The sequence below is a fragment of the Leptinotarsa decemlineata genome, unplaced genomic scaffold (genome assembly GCF_025532065.1).
Source record: "Leptinotarsa decemlineata unplaced genomic scaffold, Ldec_3_MD MMD2_tig00000157_RagTag_RagTag, whole genome shotgun sequence".
Classification (NCBI taxonomy): Eukaryota; Metazoa; Arthropoda; class Insecta; order Coleoptera; family Chrysomelidae; genus Leptinotarsa; species Leptinotarsa decemlineata.
Window position 1 is genome coordinate 2310905 of NW_027412543.1, and position 12176 is coordinate 2323080.

At 33.7% G+C, this 12176-nt stretch overlaps 2 protein-coding genes across 2 annotated transcripts; one reads left to right on the top strand and one right to left on the bottom strand.

Moving 5' to 3' along the window:
* The first annotated feature begins 6044 nt into the window (after window positions 1-6044).
* LOC141481331 (uncharacterized) lies at window positions 6045-7491 on the top strand. The gene is made up of 3 exons (XM_074172726.1): window positions 6045-6518; window positions 6577-6785; window positions 6840-7491. The coding sequence occupies exons 1-3, from the start codon at window positions 6263-6265 to the stop codon at window positions 6879-6881; spliced, it is 507 nt and encodes a 168-aa protein (XP_074028827.1). The 5' UTR covers window positions 6045-6262; the 3' UTR covers window positions 6882-7491.
* Window positions 7492-7561: 70 nt separating this feature from the next.
* Window positions 7562-10133, bottom strand: LOC141481339 (uncharacterized). The gene is made up of 4 exons (XM_074172730.1): window positions 8796-10133; window positions 8479-8717; window positions 8317-8424; window positions 7562-8208 (listed from the first exon to the last, which is right to left on the bottom strand). The coding sequence occupies exons 1-4, from the start codon at window positions 9014-9016 to the stop codon at window positions 7877-7879; spliced, it is 900 nt and encodes a 299-aa protein (XP_074028831.1). The 5' UTR covers window positions 9017-10133; the 3' UTR covers window positions 7562-7876.
* Between the last annotated feature and the right edge of the window lie 2043 nt (window positions 10134-12176).

Consider the following 12176-nt stretch of genomic DNA (forward strand, 5'->3'; position numbering starts at 1 on the left):
GCGCTACACTTCAATTGACCAATGAGAAACGTTTACTCCAATTCTTCACTTACCCATTTCTCTTTTTCCAGGATTTTTCGCTTTGTAATTAAATAATTTCAAATACAAAAAGACAAATAGGATGAGAATTAACCAATTTATTGATGCAATTGGTTCATTTATTGGCCCATTCAAATTTTTTGTCGTTTCCAACAGTTGCTGTTGGAGCAATTCATCCAGAATCTTCGCGTTGAGTTCAAAAACTGGTTAACACTATCATGGTTATATACATTAGGTTATGCATTCGATTCAGATCTTCAAATATTTTTGTTTTTAATAATATTGAATTATTTGAATACGTTATTATAAGATAATTCAAAATTCCATTGTATAGAATATTCCAAAATATATCGTGGGGATATATTCTAAGAATATACCATATGGTATATTCGATCGACAATATTCTTAGAATATTCAAGGGAGAATAATCTATTTATAGACATTCTATGCACATTCTTTCGGGAATAATCCTGCCATATTCATTCAAGCATATTCTATGAATATTCTAAAGGCATGTATATATTCCAAGAATATTCTATGAATAATTGGAATATATACGTTCGTTTTATGATATACAGGGAATATTCCATGAATATCTAGTGCTGTGTGGGTTTATACAAATGCTTATCAAAATCGGGCTGATACAGCATCCGTCCGAAGAGTCGTTGTGGTGGGCGTTTTTAGAGGACATTGAGGTCACACGCGTTCCATAACTTGGATTCAAATTATGTAGGAGAAAAATATGGGAACCAATCTTCAATCGAATACTATGTGGTGGCATTTCAGGTATATCTAGTGAATTTAAAAATTCAATTGGAAAATTTACACTTTTTCATTTTCATCGACAACAGTATCGATTGAATTAGAAGGCACCAGATCGCCTGGTACCAACTGTTGTATCTGGAAGTTAATTTCGTCAATATCAACATTTTAGGCTGCCAAAATTGCCCGATCATTGAGCTAGTTATGATTCAGTTATTCAGTTATATAATTATTCTATATATCCGGAAAAATACTCTGAATCAATCAATAAATTTCTGCACTGAAGAACAGTGCAGAAATTGTCTGACAGTTTGATGCATTGCGTATTTGGTTGCAGTTCTATTTTACCGTTCCCAATATCTAGTAATCGTTTGGAAAATATTTGTGCTAATGGATCATTTTGCAATCGTACGCGCATGTTTATGGTCAATCGAAGTGTTTCAACATTTCGCTGTGAGAATGATTGTTTCGAACATGCATTAATCTCATCCACAAAAGTAGAGCGAACAACACGTAGAGGTTATGCTATTGAATTGTAGCTTGTATGACACGTTTCTAGGTTTAACATAGCAGCACCATCTATTGATTATATATATATATATATATATATATATATATATATATATATATATATATATATATATATATATATATATATATATATATATATATATATAGATTATTCTGTTTTCAAAGTTAAAGATTTTCATATTTGAATTAGTTAAATGTTAAAAGTTTGCATTTATTTTCGTAGTTAAAAGTTGAAAGTTTGTATTTATTTTGATAGTTCGATGTTGAAAGTTTTTCATATTATTATTAATTTGATGTTGAAAGTTCACATATTTTGTTAGTTCAGTGTTGAAAGTTTGTGAAAATCAAAGTTATTCTTAGATGTTTAATTTTATTAGAAAGCCAGATACTTTACCTTTATTCAAATTCTTATCTGTATAATTTGGAGTAATGTTCATGCCCAGATCAGGCAAAGTTGTGACTTATCAGTATTAGAGTATTTCAGATCATTTCCAAACAGCACAACTAACCAGAAACCATCAATCATCGGGATAAATACACTGAAAACAGTAAAGACAATAATACAACATAATAACATACAATAAAACAGATTTACACTACAAATTAATAACAAAAATTTAATTAACACTGACATTAGGAATTTTATCTGAAAAATGGTAAGAACACTCAGTACATGATTTGGATGCAACTGAAGAGTAGCCAATCAGATTGATAAATTGAAAAGGAGGTGTTAACTTCTGAAAAATGATGAATTTTGGATTCAAAATTAGAAAAATTCAAAACTAAATGTGATGAAATGTAATCAAAATTAATCATTATTAGTATTAGTGAGAATTGGGTAACAGAAATCATAGATATAATATGTGTGAACAGTGAAAAGTATCAAAATTGAAGAAATTTCAAAATTATTGTCATGAAGAGTAGCAGGCAGGAAAATTTTGTCTGGTTGCCAGAAGTGAATCAATAGAGACGGGAGATAGAAGGTTTTGAATTGTCCAGACGCGAATTTTTTTTGGAGAGCTGTTTGAAATAAAAAGGGAAAAGAAAGAGAAAAGGCCGTTTTGCATGTTCTTATCAATATAAAACCATCAATAGGAGCCAGAGTATAAATAATAATAACGAGAAAGGATACTTACTGGAGATTTTAGAGTGTCTGGAAGAATTCAGAATTCCAATCAGGGGAAAGCCAATCCAGGGAAGCTGTACCAGTTTTGAGGTATTACAATATCATTTATAATTCCCAATCCATAAGAAGAATACATTTTTGAAAATCTTGAACAATTCATAACCTCCAAATCGAATCAAAAGTTTTCCAGTCACAAGGAACTTCCAGTGTGAAAATCACAACTTCTGAACTTTTATTTATCAATGAACTTCATCATTTTATTTACAAGAACTATTATTGGATTTAATATTAGGAAAATTTGAAAAATTCACTGACATTTAGCACAGATATTTTTAGAATCGTTTCCCACGCACGAACCACAGACATCTTGAGTTTTCAAGTAACTAATTTGCCGTTACACGTAAATTTAACTGTACGGAACACAATTCTAAGAATATTTTTGTTTCAAATTTAACATTTACTGGAACATTTCTTGGCATAAGGTATTTTGACGCAGTTTTAGGGTAATTTAAGTTTGGTTTGACAAAACATTTACAAAATTTTACATTCATTATATTTTTTTTTAACTTTGAAACAAAGTTTCATATAAAATATCAACATGTCAGGAGTACTCATTGAACTCCTAACACTTCTATACCTTATTCACCTCCTTCAATAAAAAAAGTCATATTCAGCGGTACGTTCCACCTCCAGCAGGGTTGCCTCTGTTGCTTATTGAAACTTATTGCATGTTTATATGGCTCCATGTGGAGGTTTATTTTGTGATCATCCACGTGCCCTTTTCATTGTGGTAGGTAATACGAGTTTACCTCCTCGCAAGTTATTCCGCCTGTTTAAGATGAATATTTCACGGTAAGTTATTACCGCAATATATAAAGATGAAAAAGAGGCAAATCCATTTAAAGAAGAATGCCATTGAAGAAGAATGCCATTCGTCAGCTAGTGACCAGGAGTCTTCGAATTGAACCCCTTAAAAAAATTGTAGGGTGAAATAAACTCAGGAACAGACAAAATTTGTTTTATCATATTTTGACTGGGTTCAAATAAAAACATTCATTTGTAATTCTCACACTCAAAAATAAAATGTATCGTGAATTACACATCCTGAATTTCCACAACTATTTACTATCCATCTAGTTTTATTTTTATTTTGATAAAACTGTTGGTATCAAATTACTTAGTTTATTTGGAAACCTACCTTCTCCTGTACAAACAAGGCATACCTAACGGAAACATCATTTTCCATTATTATTGCAAATTTTTTCTGTGCCATGAAAAAATATCACTAATAACCATACTGATTTTCTTCAGTCAAGAACTGTTCCGCTCTAGTCAAATTTGAGTAATATCTAATGGAGATTCGATGAAAATCAAATTCATATATTTTTTTCGAAATTCTTCGGGTCAAGGCAAAATGAATAATACATACTCAATTTTGTGAAAACCATTTTGATTTGAAGCAATTCAAAAATGCCCATAGAAAAACATACAGTGTGGGTCATATAGAGCTTCCATCAAAAGTTTGAGACGAAGGAGTAACGCTATCAAAAAGTGTTTCATACAAAAGTTCTGAATTTCAATGCATTCGGCTTCTCTGAAATATTGAATATACAGGGCATCCAGTAAAAGCGTGGAGTTAGGTGTCTTTATTCGAATGGATATATATTTCATATTCGGATTCCGTCAGAAAAGTACTTTCAAAAAATATATATACCCAACAGAATAGAAGTGATTCGAAAAATAATGTCGAAAAATGTATTTATTTATCCGTCATCATTTTCAATGAGAAATCATTCTTATTTTATATTTGATTCACCTTTGAAAAGTGCTTTCTGAACATAAGGAGTGGCAACGAGTCTATACCTAGCGATTCAAAAACATTCCTCGAAAACATACAAAACAAATTTCAAACACAATTTTATTGACAAAGTTATTCATCTCAAAGATTTCGGATGATTATTTTTTTCACTTTTTATGTTTTTCTTGTTTTCTGAAATAAACGCTGTCATTGATGTTGATGAAGTGAACTCTTTTGTATCTCCTATGAGAATTTTCAATATTTTTTAAAATTTTTTTGTTTGTTTCCTGAGTTTACGCCTAGAACTTTAAAACTGCATTTCATTAGATCGGACTTTCATTGTCTAATATTGTCGGTCGGTAGCCAGGCGGTTCGACGTGGGTGCTTTGTTCACTTACTCGAATTGACTGCCGTGATGGTCGGTGGTTCAAGCTCTAGTCTGAACGATCGATTTTCACTTGATATCGTCCAATCCGTGTTAGGAATCACACGTTAAAAGGTAAGACCTAGTTAATCCTTAGCTCGCATAAGTTTCGACTTCTGAGGGTTGTCGTTCGTAGGGGTGCGACAGCTGGTTAACGAAAAAAGAGATTTGCACCTGATATCCTTGATGTGAATTGATTTGAAATCCCTGGAAAAATCTGTAAACAATTAAAAAGTTAGCTGAAAAAATCAATTATATTAAGTAAAAAAACTGAAATTACAATGAAATAAAATATGAGCAACAACCAAAAATCAAAAAATTGAACTATTACCACGAGATGAAAATAAAAAATTGTTAACAAGAAATGAACATTAAAAATCAAAACATTCCGAACCAAGAACCAAGATTGTGGATGTGTATTAACAATCGGAACGCCGTGAAGTAGCTTGGTTTGAAATATATATATATATATATATATATATATATATATATATATATATATATATATATATATATATATATATATATATATATGTATGATGTATTTTGAGATACCTTGTACACATTGAGGGATCGCATGTTGAAAACTTACAGCCTCGTGAAACTGTTGTTTTTTCTCAAATGATATATTTTTACGCACCCTGTACACTTCGACGCCATGTTTGAAACATTGAAAGATCGCATTTTGAAACGATACAGCCTCATCAATCTGTAATGTTTTTTCTCGAATCGGATTCATCATTACTAATATATAAATTTCACGCTTCCAATTTTCATCGAGTCATTCACGAATAATTTCAAAATCGGTAACGCTACATTGCCCCATAAACAACGATTTATTGTACAACCGGCGACGCCGAACCTGCCATGCTGACATGTATTGACATTTGACAGATGCAGTCTTATAAGTCTAGTGTTTACAGTGTCCTTCTTCAACCAATAGATAGTTCAGCTATTGACTCATAGATGACTCTGTGTGTTCTATAACTTTTGTTGCATTCATATACTTTTGTATCGATGAATCGAGCGCTTATCTTTGTGTGGTTACTGATAACAGGACATGAAACAATTCTGTACGATAAATTATTCAAATGAATCTCTCAATATCCTATACGCAAAGCCACGTACATTTTTGAATCGATTACGTCACACGCGTCTCTCTCTCTTACACACACATACAGATCTTTATATGAAATTTTAATTATTTCCCAAATCTAAGTATATTTTCCTATCTTCAATATGATAATGACGATTACATTCTATGGAAATAAAAAAAAATGCTGTCAAGTATAATGAATGAGTCAATTTCGATCCCGACAAAACTAACGCTATAAATACCTAACATTCGCAGTAAACTTCAATAGAGAGATATTGCAAATTCCGTTAGCGCATGCGGTGTGTTATTTACCCCGCGTTAAATATTACGTTTACGTCTAAACATTGTTTGGGGCGGTACACGTATTGCCAGTATGTTTTGAGTTTTATTTATGCGCTGTTTTATTTGGAACTAACCTCTAAAACCAGTGTGCTTTATTTTGAGTGTTTGCCCTGTTTATCGCATAATTTCTCCTGAGGATCTAACATGGATGAGGCATTAGAAGCAGTAATTTTAGCTGATGCTGATGACGATGAAGTGGAGCAAGTGATTTTGCACAATATTTTCGGCGTGGTTGAAAATTTTCCTGTTGGGGCTGCTGAAGATAGGTTCAATCTGTACAATATGATGGCAGAAGATATAAAAATTAATTTCAGGTTCGAAAGAGACGATATCTTCAGACTAGCTGCTGCCTTGCATATACCAGACGTAATCAGAACCCAAACACGTAATTCTGTTCCAGGTATGTTAACAAATGCAGTGAATTGAAGTACTGAAATACATAACAAATTCCTCTTTAGGTGTCATGGGACTCTGTATTTTATTACGAAGACTAGCATATCCTGGGCGACTGAAGGATCTCCAGCTCTTATTTGGCCTGTCTCCACAATCATTATCTCAGATAATTAATCATATTCCGAACCTCATTGCCAATAATTTCATGCATTTACTTGACGATTTGCGAAATTTACCATGGCTGAATTTGCAAAGAATGCATATGTATGCTGACGTATGTGTATATTATTCTAACATATTGACATTTTTTAATAGTAGATTTTTTTAGGCTATTCATGGAAGAGGAGCTGCAATTTCAAACTGCTGGTGATTTATTGATGGAACTGCTAGACCAATTTGCAGGCCATCAATAAATCAAGAAGAGTACTATTCTGGTCACAAGAGGTTTCATTGTGTGAAATACCAGTCAGTTATATGCCCAGATGGTATGATTACCAGTTTGAAGGGTGCATATGTAGGACGGAGACACGATGCTGGAATTTTTCGTGAATCAAATTTGTATGCAGAACTGCAGGATGTTGCAGTGTTTCCTGATCACAGGTTTATTTTATATGGTGACCATGCCTACCCCATTATGGACTTACTTTTATGCCCCTTTCCAAACCGACAAGGAATTCCTATTTATCAACAGCATTTTAATGAATCCATGAGTGCAGTCAGAATAGCTGTTGAGTGGGGTTTTCAAAAAGTCACCAGTCAGTTTGCATTTCTAGACTTCAGAAAAAATCAAAAATTACTTTTACAAGACATAGAAAGTATGTACAAAGTTGGAATACTTTTGAGCAATTGTCATACAACTTTATATGGCAGTCAAACCAATCAGTTCTTCCATCTAGTGCCACCAGTGCTGGAGGAATATTTAGGAAATTAATTTTGACCGTATATACCTACTTTCAGTTTAAAATAAATATTCAAATGTGCACTGAGTTTCAATATACCCTTTTCTAGTTATCAGTCCATGTACAAAGTTTTGGATAAAAATGCAATAAAGACAATATCAAGAAATGATTTAATAACTTCACAGGAAACACATAACCAAAAAATAACATTCCATAAAAATAAACAACAAATAATTATGTGCTAATAGACTAAATTCAACATAAATTAACTTGAAAGTAAAAAACAAATAAATATCACAAAAAACTAAAAATAATTTTGAGCTGCTAACTACAATAAAATCACAGTAAATATTTGTGAGTCAACGCAAAGTAGCAACATTAATACATTATTTCGAAAGTAAAAAACAAATCAAATACCTACCTATAACATGAAAAAACATAATTTGGTTAAAGCAGTCTTATGGCATCAGTCTTTATATTTTTGTAACCTCTTCAAAAGTGTATCCAGAAATGTCTGTTGTGCTGATATATGAGCTTGTAATTCACTTCTTTGCTTTATATCACATTTAATTTTTTCAAACTCTAATTCAATCTTCTTTTTTCTATCTTCAATCTCCATTTGTAGTCTTTTTTCTTCAATCTCAATACTTCTCTCATGAAGCTTCAATTTCTGCTCTTGCAATTGTAATTCTCTCAATTTTATTTCCTGCTCTTTTTCGTTTTTATTTTTTAGATATTCCATGGCATTTCTTCTGAGGACAACACTTTTATTTTGTCTGCTCCTAGCTATACCAGGTCCTGAAAATGAATATCTCCTTGTAGTTTTATACAAGAATATTAAAATAAAGTAGGTACCTCCTCAACTTTTCAGGGCTGATGCAATTGAGTACCTAACAATTTGCTTACCTGTTGATTTTTTTGCTGTTGGTAGGCTTTTTGTGTTTTGGTCAATGACATCTAGAGTATCTACTTCACCTACACAAATCTCAGTTGATGGTAAGTTTGGATTGGGATCTAAAAAAAATAGTTTGCAATAGAAATTTTATAACCATAAGATAATTGAATTACCAAAATAATCATGTTCCCCTGATAGAATTATTTCCCCAGAAGTTCCACTGCAATCCTCACTATTCACTATGAAAGCATCTATTGCAATGTTTTCCCTGGTTTGCCGGCCTAACTCAGCAATTTGTTTTTCTTTGGAAATAACCTTTGTTTTTTTGGTAGGCATTGGAAATTCTGCACATAAGTCAGAGATTTCTTGTAAAAGAGTATCCTTTTCAGTGTACATTTCTTCTGTGCCACTTCTGAAAAGTATAGAGTATATAATACAGAAACCATTGGCATCTTGTAAAGAAATAAGAAAGACAATGCACATATCCTACCGGAATTTGTCACCATCAGATTTTTTCTTCCATAAGGTCAAAAGAAGCATTACATGATCTTTCAATGTGCGAATGACAAATTCTTTTCCCGTCACTGATTTTATATTAGCTTGTATAGAGTTCCATTTCTCAGGATTCTGAAGAGGATTTTGCCCAACAACTTCGCGTAACAAACATAAATCGTCATCCGACGTAAATCTCAACCTTTTTGTAGCGGACATATTTTGGAAAAAAATATACAAACACTTGTTTTCATAAAATGAACTACCTACAACTTAACCTCGAAAATAAAAACAAACACAGCTACCGGATCTATCCGATTCAGTACGAAGTAGAATAGCGCAACGTTTTACGTGAGGTGTTGTTCTGCCGTAAATAACGTGATGCGCTAACGGTATTACCGCAACGTGTCTCTCGAACTCATTCTGCGCATGCTCAACTGTCAATATAACGTCTGCGGTAATAACGCCGCACAGGATTTGTCACAGCAATATCTCTCTAATATCTTACGTTGGTGCAGAGACTAAGGACAATGTTTACGGCACGGAGGATCCAGGTTCGAATCTCATAACTATAAACTTTTTTAATCAAAATCACGTGACAAGGGGGCCTGAGCGCTGATGCGGAATCCCAAGGGGGCCGAGGGCGGAGTACTGAGGGAGCTGATAGGTTTTAGGTGGAGTACCAAGGGGGCCAAGGGGCAGAGTTCCACGCGTGAATCGCTCGTTCCATCCTACGTCGATGACGTCACACGTTTCCCCAACTCCTGTTCGAACCAAAAATTGCAAAAAGTTCAGCTTCATAAAAAAATACATGGGATTTTGCGCTCGTTCCCGCCTTGTTCATCTACTCCTAGTTCGAGAGATGTTTAGTTTGTTGGAAATAACACCTCCAAAATTGCAGACTGACGAAAAAAAAACAAGACAGGGAGCCTTTGGTTGAATATCTCAATAGCGATGTTACTCAATGGGTAGAAAATCAGTATCGTGTGACAATCACCAATCCACCTATTCCAAATGACTGGAGTTGCGATAAAGGAAACCAATCTAATTCTGATGCTATATATTATAATGAATGCTCATTACTACATCCAACACTTCGGTTTCAAATTTCACAGAAAGCCATCATTGATCCTGTTAAAAATAACATGTCAGCAGGGCCGTAGCGAAAAGAAATACCAGGGGGGGAGGGAATCCACATTTTCCCAACCTCATCAGCAAAATTTCCCAACTTTCGAAAAAATGAGTGCCAAGGGTTAAGTTACTACCATAATATAAAAATTTTCTTACTTAGCTATCCAAAGATTGGCTGAATGCTTATGCATTATGCACAAACAAAAATAAATTTTGGTAAATATGAAAATAATAATGGGAATTATTCTATTTTGGACCAAGGTCGTTGGTATTCCATCATATCCACCATGTATAGGAATATTCAATACAAATGAAAGGAAACAACACCCAAATTATATTATGTTTATTGTTTTCTACTATTATTTTTTCTATCTTCACGACCCGAAATTTCCCAACTTTTCAAAGTCGAAAAAATAGCGTAATATTGAGAATTTTGTAAAATGGTCGAGACCGAGGAATTAGTTACTACTATAATATATTGATTTTTTTACTCAGATATCCAAAGATTGTTTGCTGAATTGAATAAACATCAGACTTTTCAGTTTGTAAGCGTAATGTGAATTACGGGTAACCTAAGACTACGTTTCTGAAATAATTTATTATTCGCTAGTCAAAAGTGGCAATTAGTTACTACAACCTCATTAATGATAACACTTAAATGAAACGATTGAGACTGTTGCAAAGACTCAAAATAAATAGATACATTTTTGAAACTTTGCATTTTAATTTACTACCTCGCATTCACAGAACTTCCAGTACAAAAATGACTTATTATGTCAACAGAATGCTCTCCAATATGCGTCATGAACAGACTTATAATTTTGCAATAGTGACTTAATTCGAAACTAGTATTGGGCGCTTTTTTGCGCCCAAGGAAAGTCTCTTGAATTATTTTCTGACAACGGCACTATTTTTAGTCGGCGCTGACCGTGAGCTGCAAACCTTATTCAATTCAGCTGTTACTTGGTCACGGTGTACTCAAAAGGCTAACCTATAAATCTGCTAAGAATCGATATAATGCGTCGGAACACAGAAGAGTTATATTGAGATGTATTCAATACTATAATTGTTTGAAGACTTTCTTGCTCATTTACCACAAACTGTATTTTTTGAAATCAATCACTTTCATTCTTAGGGTGCGATTTCTTGAAATTATTTTCCATGCGTCAAAGTGTCTTCTCACATGGTCCCTTCTACTGTAACCTTTACCGCAAATGGGGCAATAGTGCGGTTTGGTATCTGTATGATGATACATGAGCCGGGTGACATCGCATTTGTAATTGAACGTTTCATAACAATGCACACATTTGAAGGGTTTACCTCCCCAGTGCCTTTCGGAATGTTTCTGCAAGACCTCCTCACTGCTAAATCTTTTGCGTCATAAACAGACGTAACTCATGAAAAATTTAGAAAAGTTCAAAAATAATTTTGCAATAGTGACTTAATTTGAAACTACTTCACATTCAATATCAATATATATTGAAAATATTATAAATACAAAGTTACTTGGTCACGGTGCACTCAAAAGGCTAATCTATAAATCTGCTAACAATTGATCTAATGCGCCGGAACACAGAAGAGTTATATTGAGATGTATTCAATACTACATTTTTTTGAAGACTTTCTTGCCCGGTTACCACAAACTGAATCTTTCGAAATCAATCACTTTCATTCTCAGGGTGCGATATCTTGAAATTATTTTCCATGCGTCAAAGTATGTCTTCTCATATGGTCCCTTCTACTGTAACCTTTACCGCAAATGGGGCAATAGTGCGGTTTGGTATCTGTATGATGATACATGTGCCGGGTGACATCGCATTTGTAATTGAACGTTTCATAACAATGCACACATTTGAAGGGTTTGTCTCTCCAGTGCCTGTCGACATGTTTCTGCAAGACCTCCTCACTGCTGAATCTTTTGCCACACTTAACACACCTGAAGGGTTTGTCACCATCATGTATCAATTTTCTATGCTGTCTGAGGTAACATTGCTTAGAGAAATACATGTTACATTGATCGCATTCATGTTTACACGTTCCAGAACCGCTGTCCCCTTCGAGTCTATTTCCAGTTGTATCAAGGCCGAAGCCTCGCTGATACATGCATATCTGCATATCTCTCTGCGATCCACCTTAGTAATGGATATACTGGTGAATTCTCGCAATGTCATAGGAGATGAAGCATTGAAATCATTTGAAGGCTCCAGATGTAGCAATTGTGATGGTGTTCGGCTTATACGGAAATCGA